The sequence below is a fragment of the Rutilus rutilus genome (genome assembly GCF_951802725.1).
Source record: "Rutilus rutilus genome assembly, chromosome: 15".
Classification (NCBI taxonomy): Eukaryota; Metazoa; Chordata; class Actinopteri; order Cypriniformes; family Leuciscidae; genus Rutilus; species Rutilus rutilus.
Window position 1 is genome coordinate 33,574,330 of NC_140220.1, and position 25,773 is coordinate 33,600,102.

At 39.2% G+C, this 25,773-nt stretch overlaps 2 protein-coding genes and 1 long non-coding RNA gene across 5 annotated transcripts in view; 1 reads left to right on the forward strand and 2 right to left on the reverse strand.

The window, feature by feature from the left end:
- Positions 1-3,193, reverse strand: part of rab32a (RAB32a, member RAS oncogene family) — a 20,686-nt gene extending 17,493 nt beyond the window's left edge. The window contains exon 1 of the mRNA XM_084432756.1: positions 2,610-3,193. Within this exon, the coding sequence (XP_084288882.1) occupies positions 2,610-2,823 (214 nt within the window). The 5' untranslated portion in view covers positions 2,824-3,193. The remainder of the gene's footprint in view (positions 1-2,609) is intronic.
- LOC311305195 lies at positions 3,001-16,137 on the forward strand. The gene is made up of 3 exons (XR_014629981.1): positions 3,001-3,106; positions 9,919-10,072; positions 15,998-16,137. It is a non-coding gene; the product is annotated as an uncharacterized lncRNA (long non-coding RNA).
- Positions 4,109-25,773, reverse strand: part of grm1a (glutamate receptor, metabotropic 1a) — a 29,492-nt gene continuing 7,827 nt past the window's right edge. For 2 of the 3 annotated variants that reach the window (XM_084432753.1, XM_084432754.1), the window contains 6 exons: positions 15,990-16,225; positions 13,513-13,759; positions 11,237-11,408; positions 10,302-10,428; positions 7,589-8,531; positions 4,109-6,216 (listed from right to left, as the gene is read on the reverse strand). In XM_084432753.1, the coding sequence (XP_084288879.1) occupies positions 5,475-6,216; positions 7,589-8,531; positions 10,302-10,428; positions 11,237-11,408; positions 13,513-13,759; positions 15,990-16,225 (2,467 nt within the window). In that variant the 3' untranslated portion in view covers positions 4,109-5,474. The remainder of the gene's footprint in view (positions 6,217-7,588; positions 8,532-10,301; positions 10,429-11,236; positions 11,409-13,512; positions 13,760-15,989; positions 16,226-25,773) is intronic. The other variant, XM_084432755.1, reaches the window with a different exon arrangement.

Genomic DNA, 25,773 nt, shown 5'->3' on the forward strand with positions numbered 1-25,773 from the left:
GATGTTTTGACTCTGCATTGTGTGTCCCAGTAACAATATATAAGTTATCAGACTCACATTCATGACATCCTATTAAAGAAACGTGGGTACAAAGAGCACCTCAGAGATACATTTTAACAAAAGTTAGACAGGTAAGTCTCAAATAATCTGAAAATACATGCGTCATGCTAGAGTGCAGAGTTTAAGGTGCAAAGCAGATAAGCGATAAAGTTGCTTATGCCCATCTCGTTATATGTAGACTTGTAGACATAAATGCACATAAACCATCCCAGCCTAACAAATCCTGCGATTAAATTTCACAGGATGCTGACGCACATGACACTGAAATTAAATTGAAAACTGCAGTTGTCCATTTGTTTGCTGTGGACAGTTGGTACAGTATATTGAATTAAACATGCCTCCATGGTCCTATTGTGCTCGAGGAATACTGCAGTGGAAAGGCATAATCTGTCATTGGGGAAATATAGATATTGCAGTGTGGGTCTTCCTCTAATAGGAAGAGAGAGAGTGTGAACAGATTACAGACAGCTCACCTTCCAGTCTCAGGAGCACTTTAGTGTGAAAAAGCTGAGTCATTCTGAAGCATATAAATTAACCCTATAAAGCCTGAATACCTAAGGCCTCTAAATTAGCTGAAAAACCTGTTGTACACAATCTTCAACATGACTTCCACCAAATTAAAACAACAGAGCTAACCAAGCATTTAATATCATCTTACTAAGACATATTATTGGGATTTATGTGACAACAGATATGTATATGTTGTTTATTTTAATTACATTTATTTATTTAATAATAATAATTTAAAAAAGATGAATAAAAACACAATATCTGCACAAAATTGAAGTTTGGGAGTTGGGACTATAAATAAAAATGATGTTTTTTCCTCCTCAAGTGGGAGCTCCATATTCTCACTAAATCATATTTTATATACCATAAAAGGTCTACGATATAAAACATGCAAACTTCATATGAAAGGTTCAATAAACTGCATAAAGGTCATGAGCAGCTTTAGAAGAGCTGTTGTTTTTTTCCCATTCTGTGGAGCACCAGGCAATCTGACGAAAGTGATTTTATAAGCAACTGAAATCAAGTAGTTACACTATTCACCCACATTATCTGTCATGTCATATAAAAAAAAGAAAGAAAGAAAGATTATTTTATGAATTGCTTGCATTCCACAACGTCACGTCAAGCTTTCGGCGGTTGATACGTGATTTCACTTCCCTTTTCAGCAAAGCATGCTAGGTTACACAACACTGGTAGCCTGTTGTGGGACTGTTTTGCCACAGAATCAACATAGGATAACGCATTATGCGGGTTAGTGAAGTCACGCACATAGAGCTCCTTCTCAACATTTTTAGGCACGTTCCTGTCCGGATCATGTGGTAGCAATAATGGCATGAAGCATATCACTCCCCTCCCTTCTCTCTAGTCTCACAACATGACCTACATTGCGTTAGTAATTATGTTCGCTACTCAAACGTGGTCACAGTAGCCTAAGCTAGAGCTCACACTTATCCTGGGCTTTCAGAAAGTTTAGCGCCTTCTTTCTAAACAGAATTTTGGCGTTTATTCAACGGTCATATTGCCAAAGGTCATCCTATGTTTCACTAACAGTAGCGTTGGGATGCGTATTGTAACCGTGAGTGAGCATATCTAGTATCAGTGTCTCAAGCGATGACCGAATCGTTTCGAGTCGGATCTTTTCAATGAACCGGTTCACATAACGATACTGAACGGAGAACAGCTATCGAACACGCACGAATCGTAATGATTCGAGAAAACGATGAGTGTGTACTTTTTTTTTCTTTTAATTACAGAATTTGTTATCAAGTTCTTGACACATTTCTTTTACACATTTGGTAAGTATAACTTGAAACAACAATAATTTGGAAAAAAGAAAAAAAAAGTAGCCTAAAGAAACAAAAGATAAAGGGCATCACAAACATATATTAAATTCATTTAGCAGAGATACTACTGGAGATCTTTGGGCTTTTCGATTTTTTATGAGTGTGTACATTTGGAGTAAAACTAATTGACAGTTGTAATCATTTCGCGTAGAAAAGAAAGGTTTAATTTAACTCATTCAACCAAGGCATGTAACACGTTGAGTTTAATGTAGGCTGCAAAGTATTTAGGTTATGTAATTAGAGACATGAAATTGCACAAGTATCCTTTAAATAAAACTTCAACGAAATGTAATTAGCAAACTGTTGCTATTGACTTTATTATTTATCAGATTTATTGGAACAGACTAGTTTATTGCATGCATGTAGTGCTATCAGCCCTATGAGTGCACCACGCGATGACGCAATAGGCCTACGTCATACTGTCATTAAAAGTTCAATCTGTGTACGATTACGATTCTTTGAAACGAACTGTTCAAAAGAACCGAATCTCGGAATGGAGTCGGACTTTCCATCATTAGTCTCTCAAGCTCAGCATTACGTCAAGAGTCATATGCTTGAAGGCTTATTTAATGTCGAGACAACTAGGCTAAACTTAATATTATAAGGGTGGTCATACAAAGCACTTTTAAACGGCATCTGGTGGTTTATTAAATAAAAAGTTAGTTTAAGACATTTCCGTTTAAAAGTCTTCCTTACCTGCGATGTCCCACAGCTGTAGCCGCACTAGTGTTTTGCTGTCCCAGTGAAGGACTTTGAGTGCAAAATCCACGCCTATGGTCGCTCTGTAGTGTTGCGAGAAGAGTTGATGCACGTATCGTTTGATGATGCTCGTCTTACCCACACCAAGTTCCCCGATCACCAAAACTTTAAACAAGTACTCTTTACACTCCGACACAGATCCGCCTGCCATGCTGCCAAATGTCAGTTATGAGAGAGGAAAGTTTTGGCAACTTTGAACAACCACTTCCCCTCTACTCCCTCAGACAGTTTGGAGAAGTGCTTTTGGTTCGGGGACTACAGTAAGGAAAGTATTCAAACAGAAAGCACACACTCCCTCTCCTCCCACCGGACAACCACCTGATAAGTCATAGGACCCGGAAATATCACGCCTCGATTGGATTGCTTTGCTTTTCATCCGCTTGGGTTTAGGGTCAAAGAAATAAAGAACACGCACACTCATGTGCTGCAGTCAGGTGAGTCGTAGAAGTTGGAAAAAAAAGTGGTTGGATTTTAACGTGCAGTTCTCGACTGCAAAGATTTCGTAACATCACATCTGCTGTGATCAAAAGCAGACAGAAATGAACAATATAAATAAAAACCTGATGTTCCATTTAGACTGCATTAAATACACAGCATGTGGGGTTGGAAAATGTTGCCTTATGAAATAAAGAACACATTAAAATCCAATTTCAGAGATATTAAAGATAATGATACCATGTCATAATATAACTAAATGGATACTAAACTGATCCTCAATTCTTAAAGGGGTGGTTGATTATGATTTCACTTTTCTAACTTTAGTTAGTGTGTAATGTTGCGGTTTGAGCATAAACATCATCTGCAAAGTTACAACGCTCAAAGTTCAAAGCAAAAGAAGATATCTGCTTTTAAGGAAATCGTTATTTAAGGACTTATAGCTTATAACGCGATTTATAGATTATCATGACAGAATATGCTAATCAATGACTAGAAGATACTACACATAAACTACATAAATTCATCAACTAACCGTTCAGAAATGTCCTGTTGCTTCTACATGTTGTCACTTCTTCTTGAGTCTATCCATTATTGTCTGACTCCGTTTTTTTCAGTGCATGTCTGTGTGAGGTAAAAGGATTTGTCCTGTTGAAGCTCCGCCCCCTGTGCCGGGAGCAGCAGCTCATTTGCATTTAAAAGGACAAACACAAAAACAGTGCGTTTTTGCTCACCCTCAAAAAGTGACAATTTTAACATGCTATATAAAAATATCTGTGTGGTGTTTTGAGCTAAAACTTCACACACACACTCTGGGGACATCAGAGACTTATTTTACATCTTGTGAAAAGGGCATTATACCACCCCTTTTAATAGTGTATTAAAATATCCACTTGTATTTGCAATTCATAAAACTAAGTGCATTTCATTCTGGATCCATTTAAGCACCAAGCTCTGTCTTACACTGAAAAGTTGGAGAATAAACTAAAGACAGCATTAGATATAAAATATTTATTTTACAGCATGATTTGTCCTGGCAAAAAGAGCATTTCCCTCATTTAACCATGTAAACAGGTGATCTGTCAATTACATTGAGCAAATTATTCTGTTCCCAAACAACTTACACTAAAATACCTAATATTACAATCCATTTTAACATTTACAATATGTAAGATATTCAAGAATATTGTTCTTTTGAGAGTTGCATCCTAATAGTCCTGTTAAACTTAAAGCGTTACAGTCGCAAATTCATGTGATAATCCTACGCAAAATTGGCAGTAAATGCTACAAGTTACCACTAGAAGCAACTACTCATAGATACATTTTAAAAATGGAACATTTAAAAGTTTGTAAAAGTTGCTGAAAAGTTCCTCCAGCTTCAGTGCCACCATATACGTCCCTTTATCACAAAGAGCAAGTTATAAGACATCGTTTTTTAAAACTTACAAATATCTCACATTCTAATCATAGAAACATATAGCAGAAATACAAAGACACCATCTGTGTGGAAAACGATAGATGGCAGAACAGTATACAAATGTTTGAAAACATTGCTCCCATTTTCAAGGATGAGTTCACACATGACACAGTTTCTTTTATTTACCTTGGCTCCACATTTAAGCTAAAAAGTATTCTATACCTAACATTACAATCAGCATTCTTGCCTTTGACTCTAAGCAAAAAGCACTGAAACTTACATTTGGGAGCCACAAGGAAATTGGAAAATACCTTAGCTGGGAAACTCCATATTTACTCATCCAGTCAACCAAGTGAGGGTTATTGTGCACACATGGTTTCACTGTTTCACTCTGACTTGTCCACAGTTACTGAAAACTGTTTAAAAATGGAAATCAGATACTAAAACCACACACAGCAGCCTGATACTAGATGTGTGTGTTGTACTTATGTCTCAGTGCTGTCTACATCCACAAACCCTCATTTTTCCATCATTGACTTTTTGTTAGTAATAGTAAGTAAACTTTTTAACCAGAACCAAGTCCAGCTACATTGTTCAAAAGCACAAAATCCCAGAAAGTGTGTCTCATCCTGCTAAGAGTGTAATAGTAAAGCAGCAAGCTAGCATTATCACTCCTGGACTGTTGTGATGTCATTTGCCAGCGGATTTCGGGCACAGCAACACAATAATATTTGGCACTCCAACTTTCTGCAGCATTTTTGGAAAACGGATGCTGCCAGCGCTGCCTTAGAGAAAAATATTCCCAACAGGATCTCCCACTTGTTAATTTTATGGTCCTTCTTGCTTTTCTGAAACATTTTGACAAAGACTTGCAGAGATAGCCGAGTAAGCAAGCAAATTATATCCTGCAGTGATCGATTAATAAACAGCGGCGTCCTGAGCGTGTGCTTTTACAGCGTAAAAGAGCTTTGTTTTGGGGTGTAGTTCATATTTATGGAAAAGGGAGGGTTGTTATCAGAGCCGGGGGATCCGGGAATGGACTCCCCTGACCGAAGCGAATCCCTGAAGGGGGAAGGTGGAGTGAGCAGAGTCAGCTTACTCTGTGCCAACTCTTCCTCCACACCTTCCTCTTCCTCCTCCTCTTGTGTGGCACTCTCACACAGAAACCCCTGAATGAGGTCAAGAGCTTCCATTTCAGAACCTTCCACAGGGAACGCCTCTCCCTGCAAGGGAAGAGGCAGCTGATTGGTGGACAATTTATAGTCGATGGGGCTTGACTTGTTGCCCGTGCCAATTACAAATTGCTCAAAATTAGGAACTGTAGAGCTCAGAGTGTCCACCGGCCCCCCTTGAGGACAATCAGTGTTGTGGTCTATTAAATTAGGGGGGGAATAGGAAGGTGGTACCACTCCCTCCTGGGTTGTTGGATGTTGGGGACCCACATCGTGCCCCTCGTTGAGATTGTAGAGTTCCTTGTCTTCGGGGTGAGAGCCATTGGGGGGGGTGTTGAGACCAGCATCATATTCAGACTGGGGGGGTTGTGAGGCATTAGTTAGGGGTCGTATGACCGCCATCTGACTCTGGCCGACCGCTTGCCTCCTCACATGCACAGACAGTCTGTGGAACACACTCGACCCCCTCCCCTGGGGTCTGGCACCTGATTCAGACCATGACACAGACTTTCCATTAGGACTATGAATGAAACAGAGACCCAATGTTATTCCCATGGAGAAACACCAGAATGCGACACAGAGACAGAGAAGAACATGACAGAAAAATGATCATTATGCATGTCATCATTCATACAATTGATACAATTATCAGCCATAAAACTCATGATTAGGGTTAGCACACGATGCGTTACTCAACATTGTTAATTCATGAAGTCGCTGACAGAGACCTCCCTCAAACATGCTAATTGCATATGCTCATAATGGCCTGCTTACAGAGCATTATGAAAGCCACGATGGCGCTCATTCTCTGCCATCCCTTCACTGCACTGCTCTGCTTAAACTGAACGTCATGCAGTATGAATAAGGGTTTCATGGAATTCCCCTCAGTTTCAGATCAACGTGGCATTCGCTGTCCGCTCTTAGTGTAATTAAGTTAACCGGACAGAGAGGCCTCAGAGCTGAAAGCTGCATCAGAATCAAGGGGCGTTCACACAGACAGTGATTTGCAGCACCAAACTGGAAGTCACTCTTTTTCAATGAGAGTGAATAGACTCTGGCGATGCGATGCGATGTGGGTGTGTGCAGTGACGCGTCAATTTAGAGAAACGTTTAAGTCTATGCGATTGAGCGGCGACTCAATGCAGTTACCAAAGTTTTTACAAACATTAAGGTTTGTGCAAATGAGCATCGACTTAATGTGGCGATAACCAAGTGATGCGTCAACGTTAAGACAAATGTATGTTTATGCAAATGAGCAGCGACTCGACAAGATTCCAAATACTTATTTTGAATTAATCAGATTTTTGTTAGAAATACATCTAATTTGTGATTAGATTTTCTAAAGCCCACCATTAACTTTGGGGCATCGAGCTGTAGGAATGTCAACCAGCAACCTCCAGTGATAAAATCATTGTCAGCGTGAACGGGGCATTAGAAGGGAATAGGGTATGGGAGATACAGCCTCAGAGAACTGGGTTAAATTTTTAGTCAGGAGAAGGTTTGACATGGGGGGAGGAGGCACACTGTGAAGTGGGTTAATACTGAGGAGGAGAGAGAGGGACTAAGTAAATGGGTAGTTTGATGAAAATTAGGTTATGTTTTTTGGAAGAGGACTCAGCACAGATAGAGGACGACCGGATAGTGTCAGTCCCTAGCCAAATGCTACGTACATACTCTTGGTTTGCAGCAGGTAGAAAAACATGGGAGAGACAACTCAAATACACACACATGCTAGAAAGAACACTTTCAGTGCTATCACTGCAGTCCAACTTGTTGGTGTGCTACTGAGAAAGAAATACTATTATTTTATTTCCATACGTTTCATAGCCTGTATGTGCATTTAGCTGATATTTCAGAAATGTGACTCAAACCTATTATTAGGTGTCACTCACTTGGTGCTGCCGGTCGCATTGTTGTTGTTCTTCTTCTTGCGAAACATGTTGAAGATGCTGTTGCTCTGGCAGGGAGCTGGCTTCCCATCGCCCACGTGCATACGAACCACGTCTGAGGTCGTGAAGGCGCTGCGCACGTTGCGCTCAGGCTTGGAGATGATGATGTACATCTTGGGTGTGAACATGCAGCCCAGTGCTACGGTAACACTGAGACTGACAGAGAAAGAGGTGGTGATGATCTTGTAGTTGGAGCCGAAGTAGATGGGAACAAAGGCCAGCCAGATGATGCAGGTGGTGTACATGGTGAACGCGATGTACTTGGCTTCGTTAAAGTTGGCCGGCACGTTGCGGGTCTTGAAGGCGTAGTATGTGCAGCTCATGATGAGCAGGCCATTGTAACCCAGCGGAGCCACTACGCCCACGTTACTTGTGTTACAGATGAGGAACACCTCCCTGATGCTGGGGTAGCTTTTCACCGGCTCGGGGGGTTCCAGCACGATCAGCGTGACCTCCACAGCCAGCTGGAGACTGATCAGGACGAAGGCGATGACCAGCTGGGCCCAGGCACTCATGAATCGGGGCTTGCGTGTGCAGATTTTCTTCTTGCTGCCGGCTAGGATGCGTGCAATGCGGTTGGTCTTGGTTACGAGGGCGGAGTAGCACATGGAGGACGACAAGCCCACCAGGAGGCGCTGCAGGTAGCAGGAGAACACAGTGGGACGTGCGATGAGTGTGAAGGGGCAGATGTAGCCAAGGAAGATACCCGCCAGGATGATGTAGCAGAGCTCACGGCTGGAGGACTTCACCACCGGCGTGTCACGGTACTGGATGAAGATGAAGGTGACGAACAGCGTTACCAGGATGCCGAGGCAGGAGAACACCACTGCGATGATGGACTCCACGCTGCTCCACTCTAGGTATTTGAGTGGGAGAGGCTTGCATTCTGGAATAAAACAAGCAGATAGGAAGTCACGATGGGTGGAAAATAAATGAAGAACAGGACAACGAGACACAAAGAATTGGACTTCTGGATCTGCCAATCTTCTTGGTTAAAGGGATACTCCACTTTTTTTGGAAATAGGCTCATTTTACAACTCCCCCAGAGTTAAACAGTTGAGTTTTACCGGTTTCGAATCCATTCAGCCGATCTCCGGGTCTGGCGGTACCACTTTTAGCATAGCTTAGCATAGATCATTGAATCGAACCATTAGCATCTCTCTAAAAAAAATGACCAAAGAGTTTTGATATTTTTCCTATTTAAAACTTGACTCTTCTGTAGGTACATCGTGTACTAAGACCGACGGAAAATGAAAAGTTGTGATTTTCTAGGCTGATATGGCTATTTCCAAAAAAAGTGGAGTATCCCTTTAAGATTGAATCGCTAACATGTGGTTTATATACTATGCGTGTGAGTTTTGATGTTATAATAACATTGGATAAATTATAAAGAAAATGGACAAATCTTTAAAAAATCTAGTTTAAAAATATGTTGGTTTCATATGGTAAAACTCAGATGTGACTTTCAAGAAAAGTTTGATTGTTATTAATTTAAAATGACTGTTTTTTTTAAATATTCTTTTTATATCCGGACAGTTAAAAATGAAAACATGCTCTTTATAGGAGAGGTCTATTCAAGTTTCTGTATATGTACACTACCTTTCAAAAGTTTAGGGTCAGTAAGATTTTTTTTAAATAAATGGATTCTTTTATTTAGCATAGATGCATTGAAATGGATCGAAAGTAACAGTGAATACTTTTACATTGTTAAAATTAACAGTATTTATTTGAAATATATATTTTATTTTTTAACATTCTTTTCATCAATGAATCCTGAAAAAAATAAATAAATCATGGTTTCCACAAAAATATTACTGATAAGCACCAAATCAGCATATCAGAATGTGAAGCATCGTTTGACACGGAAGATTGCAGTAATGGCTACTGAAAATATTGCTTTCACATCACAGAAATAAATTTTGTACAATATTTATTTTTTTATAAATTTGTTTTAAACTGTAGTAATATTTCACAATATTACTGTTTTTTATTAAATAAATGCAGCCTTAGATTTCTTTAAGACATAAAAAACAGTAATGTAACGGTAATTACTTTTTTAATATATTTTTGAATAAATTAATAGAAGAGTGTCATCAACCCTTAAGCATATGCCCCACTTTTTCTGTGTGCATTCTTAATGCTCTCATTCTCTATGACAGCGCTTTCTATACATCTCTGAAGGGCCTCTCTTTCTCATTCACTATGACAGAGCTTTTTCTCGATCTCAGATCAGTCTGTCTCTCTGGTAATCAGAATTCCCTGTTGCTGCTCAGGTTCTGTGGTGAAACTGTTGAGCCTGACACACGGCTGCTGGGTACTAATGGGATTCCAACCTCAACGTTATCCAGCTCTGCTCGCTGCTGCAAAGAGCTGTCAAAATAACGCGCGGCGCTCACAGCCCAGGGGGAGAGAAAGTGTTGGTGTTGGGTAAGTAGGATGCGAAGGGCATAGAGAGGAGTGATAGCAAAAGAGCCGGCAGGATAAATGGGCTGAACAGAATCTAAAGTCATAAACGTTGCCAAAATACAGCAAATTAAAATTTTTGAGTTTGAGCTATTCTCAATGAAATAGTGGTCTAAGTATTTGAATAAAGAGCTATTTTAATAGATGTGTGGATAACTGGGAGAGTGAATAATATGTACACAAAGTCTCTTACCTGCCAGTTCGTCATCCGGCCACCAGCCCAGGTCACAAGCTTTGCAGGTGAACTCATCCTGAACGTATTCATTATCTTTACATGTAGTGCAGATCCAGCAGCAACTCACTTCACCTTTACGGATAACCTACAATCAGAAAACCAGAGCTCTTACACTGAGTGTTAAAAGTTAAAACTTCATTGATCTCGCACTAACTAACAATGGAAACTTTTATTTACAGTATATTGGTATTAGTATATATAGAAAGTAACATTAGTCTAAATTAATAAATGCCGCAAAAATATTAGCTCATTGTAAGTTCATGTTAATTATTACATTATTATTATGTATATTTTAGTTATTTATTTTATATAAATGGATTGTATGATACAAATTATACATTTTCTTGAGATATTAATTTACTTGCGTGAAATATTGAGACTGAAGACTTAAAAAAAACTAAAATGTAAGATATTCATTAACACAAGTATCATAGTGTTGCTTCTCAAGTAAATTTGATGTCAAATATTTTTGCATTTTTTTAACTGAAAAATTATACAAAATCAAAAATAGTATTTTTGCTTTTGCAGTGTACAACCTTACTGCAAAGTCTTACCCCAGATGTGTTCATTGACAAGGTTAAACTGGAAACCATAAATCTGAAATATGTCATTACTGTATAAGGATTGTTTCCATCCCCTGTCATTGGACAATCAAACGGATGGTCCCGCCCCTAACTCACGAAATTGGGTTGAACTAATCTTGTTGCATTGGGCTGGGTGAGGGAAGCCCAAACAAGCAGAACAATGTTTTGATAGCTCAGGGAAGCAACACACTCAGGGAAGTAGAATCTTACAACGTATTTTAACAAACAAAAACCGCACACTTCAGACTTAAAGTGCTTTCATCTGGAGAAATGATGTACTATGCATACATAATTATGGCACATACACACCTTGATCTGTCCCTTGGAGCATGGGTCGCTGCAGACAGATCGGACCATCTCGGTGCGGTTCGTCATGAGTTTGTAATCACTGATGCTTAGGAGACCTTCATGCCACGACCCAACCTTAATGTAATCAAAGCGGCCAATCTCCTCCACATACTGTAGATTCATAATGTCATACCTTAGATAGAAGAAAAAGTCAGAGAGGCAATGATATGGGTAGGAAAAAAAAGAGAAAGAAAAAGAGCAAGTCTTCCATAATAAGTAGCTCAGTGTTGCTGAAGCCTCGGGACTAGCAAGAGGCAGAGTTCACACTTTTACCATGTTCACACATTCAAGTCTCTCAACTTTGCATCCTCCACCTGGGATATGAATCCACAACCTCCCGAGTGCTCAGTCCACTCATCCATACTAATGACACTCCCTATCTTACAGATGAGGCAAAGTTTCACAAACGCACACATGTACACAAAGCCGTGGCAGTCTTGGCAGCAGTGGAGCTGTCATCTTTTGTTCATGTATAGCCAGGGTGACAGGAGCTGACCGCATCATGGTATTGGAGTGGAGAGGACTGAAGCATCTCCTTGAGACAGGCAATCTGTTCCACTCCAAGCCCATTACCATCCGATATGCACCTCTTTGCATGTGTTGGTTAGACTGCCAAATCTAACCTGAGGGTGATGATCAATTGTTGCCTTAGAGTAAGGCAGGGCAACTATTGCCTTTGAGATCCACTTTACAGCTGAGTTTAGCTCCAAACCTAATCAAACACACCTGACCAATCTAATCAAGGGCTGGGTCCGAAAATGTAGGTCTGCCTTATCAGACAATGACTTTGTAGGCAGCGATTCTGCACGGAGGTACCTATTCAGACAGACCTCTGAGGCAGCGTTACGGTTTAATGATCTACAGCCAAATAGAACAAGCTTTGGTGATAACTAAGCAAATATTTAATTACTGCAATATTATTTCTCTCTAGAAATGACATCAGAGGTCATGTCAGAAGTGAGAAAACATTGGTAAAAAAACAACAAAAAAAACACCAATCGCAACTTTTAGATGTCTTATTTTTTAGTTCAACTGTCACAGAAGGGAAAGCACAGGATTGTGGGATATCAAAGGCAGGATAACTATAACAAGGCAGGTGTGTTTGATCAAGGTTGGAGCTAAACCCTTCAGGAAAGTGGATCTTGTGGGCCTTGAGTTGAGAATGGGTATTCACAATGGTCCGTGTCACACTGGCCATTCAGGTATGAGTTGTCATACTGACTTTAAAGGTTGTATCAGCGATTTCAGGCCCAAAAAAGGCCCAAACATAAATGATCACATTCATCTAATCTTTCCTAACGATCCGCTAGCTGCCCGCCAATCACCGACAACCAGTGCAACGCGTGCAGTAAGGAACCAACAACCAACAACCAATGCGTGCAGCCGCGCACGAGCGCAAAACCCCACCCCCTGTCTGTGATTGGTTGGAACACTATTTATTTTGGTTTTGAGTGGTTGGTGAAACCAGTTGTTTTTGTGCGCAGATTTCAGAGCCTAGGCTGCCTACAGAGACGCGTTTTTTTGACAGCCTGCTTATGGGGCGGGCAGCTAGCGGATCGTTAGGAGAGATTAGATGAATGTGATCATTTATGTTTGGGCCTGAAATCGCTGATACAACCTTTAAAGTAGATCTGTTCCTAAACCTAGTGAGCTGGATTTGTACTAAGACAGCTTCCTTCTAAGACACCTTCCTAAAACTCATTGAAATATCAGATTTGGAACACTCTCCATAGGCAGCAATTCCACACACAATTGTTTGTGATGTTAGCATGTTGCTAAGCTAACAGCATAATACTCCAAGCATAAAAAAATACACAACAAAAATATTGGGTTACACAGTCAATTTTACTCTAAGTTATAAGCTGGTATCAGCTGGTAGCTGGACAGGCTTGTTTTACAGTGGCTTTGGGCACTTTTTAGACTTAAGGACCTGCTGTCCGTCATGTTAAACCAGCTAAACACCAGCTTTGCCAGGCTGGGAGGTCAGCAGTGAACAGCAAACCAGAATAGGCTAGTTTAAATGTTTGTTTGTGAGGTTGTTTTTTTCCAGCAGAATTTCAGCACATGTTTGGGTTAACGTGTTGCATAAACACATCCATAAAAATACACATATTTGGGGTAAACAGTCCATTTTTATTTACTCTGAACTATTTTAGCACTGAAAGAGCAGTTAAAGGGGCAGGTAGCTTACTAGGTTTTGGAACAGAGCACTAGTACATATTAGTCTTGCCATTTACCTCCCAGGCGAGTCTCCGTTTACATCAAAGTAGATTTCCTCCCCAGATACGCCGGCAAAGGAGGTCTTGAGTATATAGTCCAGCAGCTTACTGCCGTCAATGGGATCCATCGCCTCACACAGGCCAACGTCGTCTGGGCACAGCTCTTTGTGCATATCATGAAGGCCATGAGCCATTGCATAAATCGCATTGATCACAAAGCCCATCTTGCTGTCCTGGACATAGTTGTCTTTCAAGCTCTCATTTCCTGTCAGGGAAAGATTTTAAACAAGTGCGTGAGATTAAAGTAAGAACTATTTTCATATTTGTGCCACTCTGCCTCCATCCATCCAGGATTTGACATGTATATCTGTTGGAATTGCTTGCCATTTGAAAAATTAGAAAATTCTGACACTAGATGAATTCAGCCAGAGGCTCTGTGCTGTCAAACCAAAAAGTTGCAAATTTTCTCATTATTATAGACTGACTAAAGGCAGAATGTCACTTTGTCTAAATGTTATATATAACTGTATGCCCCTAATATTAAAAATATGATCACATTTAGAGAGTGTCACTAAGAGTGAGTAAAGGGAAGGAGAGTCCTGCTGGCAGGCTGGCAAACTACATGCGTTCACTTAGTTTCAAATCTTAGCACTGGCAAGCCACTGCAAAAAAAGCCATATTCATAAGCCAGCTGATGGAAAAGCCATTCCAGTGCTACATTCAAGAGAGATCAGAGGCAAGAAATAAAATCATAGATTCATTAAATAGAATTCTCATTTAAATGCAGTTTCTGGAAGTTGTGCACTGTCTTGTTTTTCAGTAAAAATGCCATCCTTAAAACAAAATATATTCACATGAGAAAAAAAAAACCTGCCATTGCCATTAGTTAAATGTTTTTGTTGTTGTTGTTGTTGTTTTAAGCATAAATTAATCAGAATTTAGTTAGATTTTTTGCTTAAAACAAGAAAATAAATATAAACATTAAAATAATGTGCCAATGAGGTAAGAAAAATAAACTAAATTCACAGAAAATAAGTTTTAATAATTTATCCAGTTTTGCTTTAAAGGATGTTTAGATATTTGTACAGGAAAAACAAAACAAAAATACTGATTTTTTGCAGTGAATAAATCATCCAAGTGAACTCTTCACTCTTACACGCATGCAGACGGTGTGGGTATACCTCGTTACTCTGTGACTGTCTTTTTTTGCGCATTCACACAGTTTCACACACACACTTTGTGACGGAATATTCTCCTTGTGCAACAAGCTTCTCTTGTGCTCTGAGTGCCATCAAGCCAACCCTACAAGCAGCACAGAAAAGCTGGACTGATATCTTGCTTTGGCAGCATACAGTCTGACCTTGCTTGACTTTTAGACTAAACTGAAGTCTTCTCGAGATACAGCTCATCAAAAGTTAAAGATCAATATCAATCTGATGCCTATCCAAGTGCATGGTCAGGCTACAACAGTAAAACGTGAGACAAAGAACAGCCTTAGCACAAATCATAGCACACTTTGAGCTCAATGCCCTTAGTGTAGTTCAGGATATGTTTATTTTACAGAGTGTCAGCAGCTTAATAAATGATAATGATGAAACTAACTGATGTATTTTCCATCTTCACTGTATGTGATGTACCTCTCTGAACTGTACATTATCTTCATAACTGAGAATAGCTCTGCCAATCAAATAAGCCAAACACAGTCCAACCTATTGTGCTGTCTGTTGCCATAGTGAAGTGCTTCTTCAGTGCAGGTATCATAACATCATAATGTCTCTCATCAACTCTCACTTACCACCATGAGTGTCTTTCAGAAGAAGAGAACAATAACAAACTTTAAGCTTATTAAAGCAATCAAAAACGAACCGACATTACTACAGTCTTAGGATTCTAGTGATTCAATTACAATATAGATTATATTTGTTATGTGTCTGATTACTGTTATGCAAAATAAAGTTTTTATTAACTGAGGGAGAAGCAGCATGTTTTCTCAAGCACTGTCTCTCAACAATACAATATTATGTATAGGACAAAAAAAATATTTCTATGTGGACAAGCAAAGGTGAAAATTATTGGAAAAAGCACAAAAGATGAGGGGGTACAACTCAGTTTACCTATGTCACCTTTTTAAAGCGCCAACCAGAGGATAATAACATGGAAAAAATGGAGGGAAATATACAGAGTTACCATACATAATTCAGTCAAATGTCATCATGCACACAATATTTTCCTGAAAACTGAATAATTGGATCAGACAGACATCAGTTATGCAAAATAACAAATCTTTTTCATTCAATTGCCAAACAGACTATATACAAGAATATACGTGTATATTATATAATATAATATAATATACAGAATTATACAAATATATCACATTTACTTGTTCTCCTTCATTTTATTTAGCCTAATATGAAATGTTACTCATATTCTTATTAGATATCAAATGATATCTTGCATATTCATACTGATATCATTTTTGGTTCTTTGTTTACCTGTGCAGATTTTCTGGAAGTTATGGTTCTCCTGGGGATGACCAGGAATGCGGCACTGGAAGCGGTACTGCCAGAACTCAGCAAACCACGGGTTCCTCGTGTTGGTGTCCAAACTCAGCTTCAGAAAGTACTCATTAAATGACTGAACTTCTTCCGTTTGCAACTTCATTGTGATCCCACCATCTGCTTCCTGCTCAAATCCTTCTACCACCTCATCACGATCTGCCCAGCCATCGCTTTAGAAGAAAAGAGAGAACGTAACATGTCAGAGGATGAGGAATTTGTGTCATAACGATCCAGCTTCTTTGTATAAACGCAGCTTTCATTTTTCATACAAATGAGAAGAGATTCAGTAAACCAGTGGGCACCAAAGCATTTCAGTGTGAGTGGTTGTGTTTAGTTGATCTAATTTAATCCTGGAAGTAAACAGAACATTTAAGGATTTTGTAAACATGGAACTTCTGAACAAATAAATACATTAAAATTTCTTGAATGACAGCAGCATTCTATTCCTTGAGACTAAGACATTTAGCCTGGGAAAACCCAGACAACTTCCAGCAAATTAAGATTTGCTCTGCAAGTAGTCTGGCAAAGAGCTCATTCAAGCCCATTTCTAATCCGTCGAAATCGCGGCACCAATCAGAAACGTTGAGGCGGGCTTTACACGATGACGATCGCTCTGATTGGTTTTAGGTCTATCCAATTGCGCCCAGAGGCATTTGAGCGAAGTCCGTTGGTGACTTTTAAATGCATTATTATATTCAAATTGCAAACACATGAGGACAGTCTCCATGAAAGACCCACTGGCAGATGAACGTGCTACTACATTTCTCTCCGAAACGGTAGGAAATTAAATTAGATTTAATAGAGGATTTTAACTGTGACAAGATGATTGACAGGGCAGTTTACGTGACAGGACGCACGCAACAGATCCGTCCGATAAAGATGACGAAGTAGTATGTCCCAAAGCTTGCCTACTTTTTTGCTACACATTCAAAAGTAAATACCTTTTCTTCACAAAAAGAGTACATACTTTTATGGCGTAGTGTAACTTAGGCGAATTGGGACGCAGCATATGGCTTTACACGATGACGATCGCTCTGATTGGTTTTAGGTCTATCCAATTGCGCCCAGAGGCATTTGAGCGACGCCCGTTGGTGACGCCCCTTTGGAAATGAGTTATTAATGAAGCTTTGCCAGACCATAACTCAGTTACTACTGAGAATGGTCTGGTTTTAACCAGAAAATTCATGTTTTCAAGTCATCTTCTCACTTAAAAAATTATGCCAATAATATAAATGTATGTATAATATAAATAAACTGAATTATTTATTTATTACTAAATTAGAAGCATACTTTTGGACCCCATTTTCTTTCTCTCCTCTTTCACTACTCACATATTTCTCACAGTTACTGCCAAATTTTTGCTCATTTTGTTTTGTTATTCAATATCTTCATCATTCTCTGCTCGCCCATCCTTCCTCCATGTGGTTTCATACAGCGAATTAGACAAAATTACCTTTAGAGGCTTTGACCTAAAATGCATCTCCCTAAACAGCTTTGCACCCCACAGTAGAGCAGAAAATGGTAGAGATTAGATAGAGCAGAGCTCTACAGAGAGTTTTATAACCTCTATGAATAATGAATGAGCTGAAGCTCAGGTAGAAACTCATGTGTGCTGCTATGATAGGCAGATATGGCAGTGTCCTGAGGCTGAAGACAGGCTAACTAGAGAGGTGATGGCCCATACTGTAGGAGGACAGGAGCTGTTTGATTTCATCACGGCACAATCCTTCCCTATTTCTATGCGTAGATTAATCTCAACATGTTCACCTTCCCCTTCTCGTTTCTCGCATCGTCTCAATGCACATTGTTATTGTGCCCTCTTTTTTACCACTTATTTTCTCTTCTTCTCTCCATCCTCACTTTTCGTCCTGTTCTTTTGAACTTTCTATTCATCAAAGATTCCTGAAAATAATGTATCCAAAAATATTAGGCAGCCAAACTATTTTTACCATTGATAATAATTCAGCATATCAGCACATTCAAATGATTTCTGAAGGATCATGTGTAACATGTATGCTGTTTTTACTTTGTTTCATTGTGTTTTTGGTTCTGTCCTGTTTACCCGTGTTCCCTGTCAGCTGACCTAGTTGTCCTAGTTTGTTTCTGTTTGATTTATTACACCTGTCGTCCAATTAATTAGAGGGAGTGCTTGTGGATTTCGAGGGCATGGCATGGAGGGAAGCCTCGCCCACAACCCCGCCTCTGTGGATAATGTCTTGTATGGACTCTGGAAGAAATTTGGAGGTGTCTGGGGAAGATATTTCTCTGTTTCTCCCACCCCCACTGGTCCCACCCAGCCCTGAATCTCCTGTTTCTCCGTTGGTTCCGCCCAGCCCACTGGCGCCTGTGCTCCCTGTGATCCCTACCAGCCTCCCTCTCCCACCTCCTCTTCCCAAATCAGCCAGTTCCTCAGCCCCACCTCCGCTGGTTCCCTTCAGCCTCTCTGCATCTCCAACACCTTTTCGTGAGGAACTGCCTTGGTGCTTCAGTTCTACAGCTCCGTCCAGTGAGGAGGTTCCCCTGGCTCCGCTTCCAGCCTACAAACCCATCACTCCCATTGCGGCCTGTCGACCTATCGGCTACGCCTTGGCTCCTCGCTCCCTTGGCTCCACCAGAAACCATCGCCCTGACGGCTCCACCGGGCTCCCTCTTCCCACCAGCTCCGCCTTGGTCAGATGTCGTCCTGCCTGCACCTTCGGCTCCATCTGGCTCCGCCTTTGCCCTGGCTCCACCTTCGTCCTCAGTCCCACCAGCTCCACATCAGTCCTCAGGCTCCCTGGTTCCACCTTGGACGTTCGTCGCCGCAACTCCACCTCGATCTCCCGTGCCAGTGATGTCACGTGGGCTCTTCGGCTCCACCTAGGTCTCCATCTCCTCCATCGGTCGTCCCCAGGGTGTCGTTTGTTGTTCTGCTTTGTTTTGTTGAAGCTTTGCCATCACAGGAATAAATTACATTTTAAAGTCGACAGTTGCGCTTTCGGGCGACGAAAGTTCGAGTCCCGGCTCGCGGACCTTTCCCAATCCCGTCCCCTCTCTCTCTCCAACCTTGCTTCCTGTCCACTCTATACTATCCTATCATAATAAAGGCAGGAAAAAATCGTCAAAAAAAATATTTAAAAGTTATATGTATTTTTAATAAAATGAATGCAGCTTTGGTTATCATAAGAGACTTCTTTCAAAAACATTTTAAAATCTTACCGACCCTAATCTTTTGAATGGTAGTGTATGTTTATACTGTACATTTATATTGCATTGTTATATAAACAAAACGTCAGTAAAACAGTCTAATGTAAATACCACATAACAGTAACGGTCGGTTACCAGTTCATTTTGAATCAGATATTTGTTGAAACTGAAAAATATCAGTTCAGAGAGGGAGTCAATTGTGAACTCTCTGGCTTTGGCTGATTCACTGAATGATTCGGATTCAAACTGCTAACTTGCAAGCAAGATCAAGGCTTTCCTTTTGAATCTTTTCAACTGAACCAGTTCATAAGAGTAATTTGATAAAGAACTAAACATCCCGGCTTGCACTGTGTTTGTTGTTGCGTGCAGGAAACACTAACAATCTAAAGATGCAATAACAAAACTGCACATGTGGATGCAGACAATGTTTATCCGACTAATGCCAATGGTGACTAAATGCTCTCCTTTTCTGTCCTCCTCTGCTCTCTCTTCCTATCCTCTGTTCCCTCATTACTCATTCAAATCCAGTATATTGTGCATGTGTGCTTTGGTTGACTGTTGCTCGATCCTCTCTAGAGGACTGAGTAAGACAGTGCAGGCTTAGGCTGAGGGCCATTAGAACTCATCCAGAAGCCTTTACTAATTCATGGCGCTCCAGTTAGCAGCAGCCTGGCTCTGTGTTTCACAAGCAGCATTGCTGCTGGGAGCCCCCATCACGCCCGCTCTCGCTCGCCCCTCACCAGCTTTCATCTGCCTCCATTACTCTCTCTCCCCTTCTCACATTCACACACACATCACGAGACTTTTTCATGTCCTCTCTGCATGCCTCTTTTTTCTCCGAAAAACCCAAATCAGTCCATTCATACCCAAAACCTTTCAATGTCAGCCTCTTTCTAAGATTCCTTGAATTCGCACGGGGCAAAACTTGCATATATAGTGACATGAAGTAAATAGTGTAAAATCAACTTCTTAAACATTACAACAGCAGGTTGAGCGCAAACAGATGTGCTTTAGGTCCTATGGGACGTGGTGTAATACAGTTCCAATGACAGGGCTGCTGGGATGCCTGCAGGCTTTCCTCGCTCTAATGTAGTTTTGCTGTCGCTGTTTGAACTTTAAAGACTTGAAAGTGGCATCAGAGCATCTGTGAAGCGCTGCTAAAGACTGGCAGGTCAACACAAACAGGTTTATATCTGCAGCTTCCCAGAGACTGTGATGTTAATGCTTCAACCCGGCTAGCTTCCTTTTTGGCTTATTTTTGAGGCAGAATCTCACTAAAAGAGTTACTTACTGTTCCATCCCAACTACTTCTCTAATGAGCTGATTTTGCAGCCAAATGTGGGAACTTCCCATACACAGATATTTCGAAAACCTGTTACAGTCACTCTTTCTCACTCTCTGTTCGCCCTCATGACTAATACATCTTTTAATACATTCAAAATGGAGGGCTAATGAGAAAGAGATGTTTCCTGAGAATTAGCCTCCGTGGGGCTTTACGAGAGCGGTTCTCTTACAAAACCGCAATATCCGTAGATGATAACTTCTACAAGGAGGTCACAGGCAATCACGCAGCACTGCATGCGCTAAAGAACGCTGAATCCAATTCGCCACATTACTTGAAGAGAAAATAACCTCCGAAGAAAAGCTATTTGGAGAGTTCAAACGCACCTTTGAGTAAATGACCCACTTAAATGCAAACGTGGTAAAGAATGGTGCTAAAGTCATATGGCAAGTTTAGAACATGAAAGGGTAAAAAAAGAAGTAGGAGTGGATCTCAAGGACATAATGCTTCATTAAAAGTACTGATAGTTAAAATCAGATAAATTAAGGCCAAGCACTTCAAGTCATTTTATTATTATCAATGGTTGATGAGTCGTACTATGAAACAGATGTCCTTTTCCAGTTTGCTAAGTGATAAGTTATTTACTGGTATATACAATTGTATACAAATAATAAATAACATAAAATGTAACATATGTTGGCATATAATTATGCCTTATAAAAAGATCATTTAAAACTTTAATTTCAACAAATAATTACTTTTCGGTTATCAGTAGTTTATTTTACAAACCTATAGAAATAGGGGTTAACATTTTAAGATTGCCTCCTAATGATAAACATAACAAAACATAAAACAACCTGATTAAAAAAATTAAGTAAAGTAAAAGTAAAGACATTTATAATGTAAAAAAAAAAACTTTTGAACTTTCTGTTCATCAAATAACCCTGAAATAAATGTCTCATGGTTTCCACAATATTAAGCAGCGCAACTGTTCTCAACACTGATAATAATGAGAAATGTATCTTGATATCATCATATTAGAATGATTTCTGAAGGATCATGTGACACTGAAGACTGGAGTAATGGCTGCTGAAAATTCAGCTTTGCCATCACAGGAATAAATGACATATGAAAATGTAAAATATTAAAATAGAAAACATATTACTGACCCAAAACTTTCGCACGTTAGTGGTCCCATATTTAACCTAAACAAATTCCATGCAAATAATGGCCTATTCTCCTGAGACACACTGATAAGACTCCTAATTTCTCTCTATAAAGAGACACATAAAAAATAAAAAATAAAAATATTGGCAAAAATCATGACATTTTTATTACAGTCATGATTTACAGATTTTTTTTTTTTTTTTTTGTAAATTACAGATTACAGGAAAAAAATGAACAGATTACAGGAAAAAATAATAAAAAAAGGCTGATTACAGGAAAAAAAATCAATATGCAATATTCTCACAGAATGAGCAGAGCTGAGAGGCAGCGTGATGCTAATTAAAGAGAGAGGGCTTCTCAGGGACGCTCAAGTTGAAAGTGGAAAGTTGTACAGTAATAACAATATGTATGTATACACATATATACAGTATATATATATATAGACACACACACACACACACATTGCATGAAGGATGAAATCTAGGAACCAAATATGGCAAAGTAATGCACTAACAACCACTAAGATTGTTTTAAGTTTGTTTTAACCATTAAGCAATCGTACAGGTGGCGAGTTTTAAAGATGGAGAAGCACTCACATTTTCATTTCTGAAAAATATATTTCTCTCTTCTTTCAACTGATCTTAGAAGAATGTGTAATGAGAGGGGAGAAGGAGTGTTTGGAGGGAAAACGCAAAAAGATTAGGAACTAGGAACACAGAAGGCACTAGGGGAGGAGAGCGCTGCTATTTAAACATTTAATTTGGATTCCTGTTAGTGCTTGAAACAACACAGCTGAAACACTGAAGAGCTGATGCTGTTCTTCTGTCCTGAGAGCAATAATATGTGCCTATATGAAAATATCTCTGGGGCACATGCTGTATGGGACACTAAAAAAGAAGTTCGAATTAATTTGATTGAATTTAATTTGATCATTAAGAGGTAAACATATAGTGCCTCAGTGTAGGGGAATCAAATGTAATAAGGGAAGCTCCCTGCGAGACTGAGGATGTTGATTAGAAATTACAAAGTCGATGTTTTTTCAACTGCTGTAGAAAATTACATAGCCTGCTTTTTGGTAAGACATGAGCTGGCTAAGAATAAACAAAGCAGAGGACGAAGAACACCTGGACCTCATCCTCTTTCACAGAAGAGCTCTCCAAACATACTCCCTCCCTTTCTTTCTCTCTCTCTTAATCACACTCTCTTTCTCCTTCACTCCATCTCTATCTCAGATACACATCATCAACTGTCTTGCTTGAAGGCTTGGACTCAGATTATCATGACAATGCAAGGCATGTTTTAATGAATAAATCTCCATTAGTTCCCAAAAGCAGTTCAGCTCTCTCTTTCTCTCTTTCCCCTCTGTTTTCCTCTCAAACATGTACTGATGAAAACACACATGTTCGTTTCTATTACCCAACTGAAAACTGAATGAGACAGGGTCATGCAAACACGAAAGCAGACGAAAAGCCAGACACAATGTTTTGACCTAGAAAGTCTGTTAGCTGAATATGATGGCCTGTCTGTGATTGTACGTGGGTGGGCTATAGATGCTGTCTTGATATAGATTAAACAAGATAGCTGCTACAATCCATTTCCAGATCTTCAAGTCTGCAAGGATTCCGTCCGTGAATATTATCCAGCATTGCTCTGATTTCGCTATCAGACAATTTGAACGATCAAAGAATAGCCTTTGTGAATCAAACCCAGAACTGTGAGGAAAGTGTAATATCTTTGATTATATGACAATACCTCAAAACACTATTTACCCATTTGGGGTCCCTGAAGGTTTTTTTTTTTCTTCTTCTTTGCGATATTGACTGGCTGACTGGTCATTATTCAGCTTATTTACTCAGCGATTGAATTCTGCAAATATTAGGAAATTTCAGACCACTCACTCTTAAAGAGTGTTCTCTAGAGACTCGCAATAACAAGAAGTAGCAAATAAAGAACTAAATGTATTGTGGTGGCATGGCTTATGGGGACCAGTGTTATTTTAATAATATTTATTATAATATTAATGATAGCTTTTATTTGAATGATTAGCTTTTATTTTGATATTTTTCAGGTTTCATTTTAATTTTGCTAATTTTTAGGTGGTTTTAGAATTTATATTAGTTTTTTTTTTTTTTTTTTTTTTTGAACTTCAACTTATTTCTTCAACTCATTTATGCCAGGGCAACATTTCTAGTTTTTCTTTTTCAGGGATATTTAAAAAAAATATCGGCCGATATATCGGTTGACCACTACTGAATATTCAGCTTTGCCATCACAGGAATAAATTACATATGAAAATGTAAAACATAACATTTAATGCCACTATTCATTTCATTCTCTTTCTGTGCCTCGAGTTAGTTTACGTAGTGTTTAAGCGTAGCGCGTCTGTGTTGCACGTCACCACGTAGGCTCACTATTGGGCGATGCTGGTCATGTGTGTGATGCGTGGTGACGTGCAACACAGACGCGCTACGCAAAAACACTACGTAAACTAACTCGAGGCACAGAGAGAGAATGAAATGAATAGTGGAATAAAGTCGTTATTTTTTTTAGCGCACAAAAAGTATTCTCGTCACTTTATAAACTTAAGATTGCGCCACTGGAGTCACTTGGACTATATTAACGATGTCTTTAATACATTTTATGGGCCAGCAAGTTATAGTGTCCATAAGCCTATGGAGGAGTGAGCCAGCTCTCAGATTTAATCAAAAATATCTTAATTTGTGTTCCGAAGATGAACGAAAGTCTTACGGGGTTGGAACAACATGAGGGTGAGTAATTACTGACAGAATTTTCATTTTTGGGTGAACTAACCCTTTAATGATAGCTTTTATTTTAATGATTAGTTTTTATTTTTATATTTTTAAGGTTTCATTTTAATTTTGGTAATTTTTAGGTGGTTTTATCATTTATATTAGTTTTTTTTTGTTGTTTTTTTTTTGCTTTAATTTATTTTTATTTCAGTTTTATTGTGTAGTAATTTTAGTACTTCTTCAACTCATTTATGCCAGGGCAACATTTCTAGTTTTTCTTTTTCAGGGATATTTAAAAAAAAAATATCGGCCAAAATATATGTTGACCACTACTGAATATTCAGCTTTGCCATCACAGGAATAAATTACATATGAAAATGTAAAACATTACATTTAATGCTCTACACTTCTGTGACCGACAATACTCCTATTCTTCTCTATGAAGACACACATCTAAAAACAAATGGCAAGATGACAGCTGATTACAGAAAAAAAATCTATACAATATGTAAATATGCAATATTCTCACAGCAATTTTAGTACTTCTTAGTCACCTCATTTATGGGTTGCACATTATTTTACAGTACATGCACTTTTAAGGTACTTACAGTGTACTTACCCACGAAAATACTGAGTAATGTAAAGTAACAACATGGGTTAAGGTTAGGTTTAGGGGTAGGTTCAGGGTTATTACTTACTACCTAGTTATTACCCAGTTATTGTCATTACTACAATAAGTACATAGCATGCACATGTGAAACAGGATTGTAAATTAAAGTGTTACCCATTTATGTCAAGGCAATATTTCTTCTTCTTTTTTAGCATTGATGGTGCGAGGACCAAGTTTTTCATCTAATATTTATAGCTTTATTTCAATTGCCAAAAACATAGTTTTAGTTAACAATATTATATATAATATGATAAATATATTATATTTTAGTGTTCAATTCACAAGTGATGACATGATGCATGGTTTACCAAAAGATCAAATTTTGCTTGCCTTCTTGTTATTTGCCATCAGATTCATTTCCTGAGAGTCTGCGAGATTGAATATTTAATACTCAGCCCACAGCATTTTTCCATGCCTGATCTAAAATCAAGTGACGAGCCTTTCTGGCACACGCACCCAAACATACACTCAAACACTGACACCATATAAGACAAAGGCAGGAAGCAGGAGGCAGTTTCCAGGGATGTGTGAGCCAGCTACTGAATCACAAATTATTCATTAGTGGCGAAAAGTGTGAAAAGCGCCTCTGTTCACAATGTTCATATTTAATCTCATCTGGTTTCCCTGGAAACTTCTGTATTCAGTAGCAACACTTATTTCCAT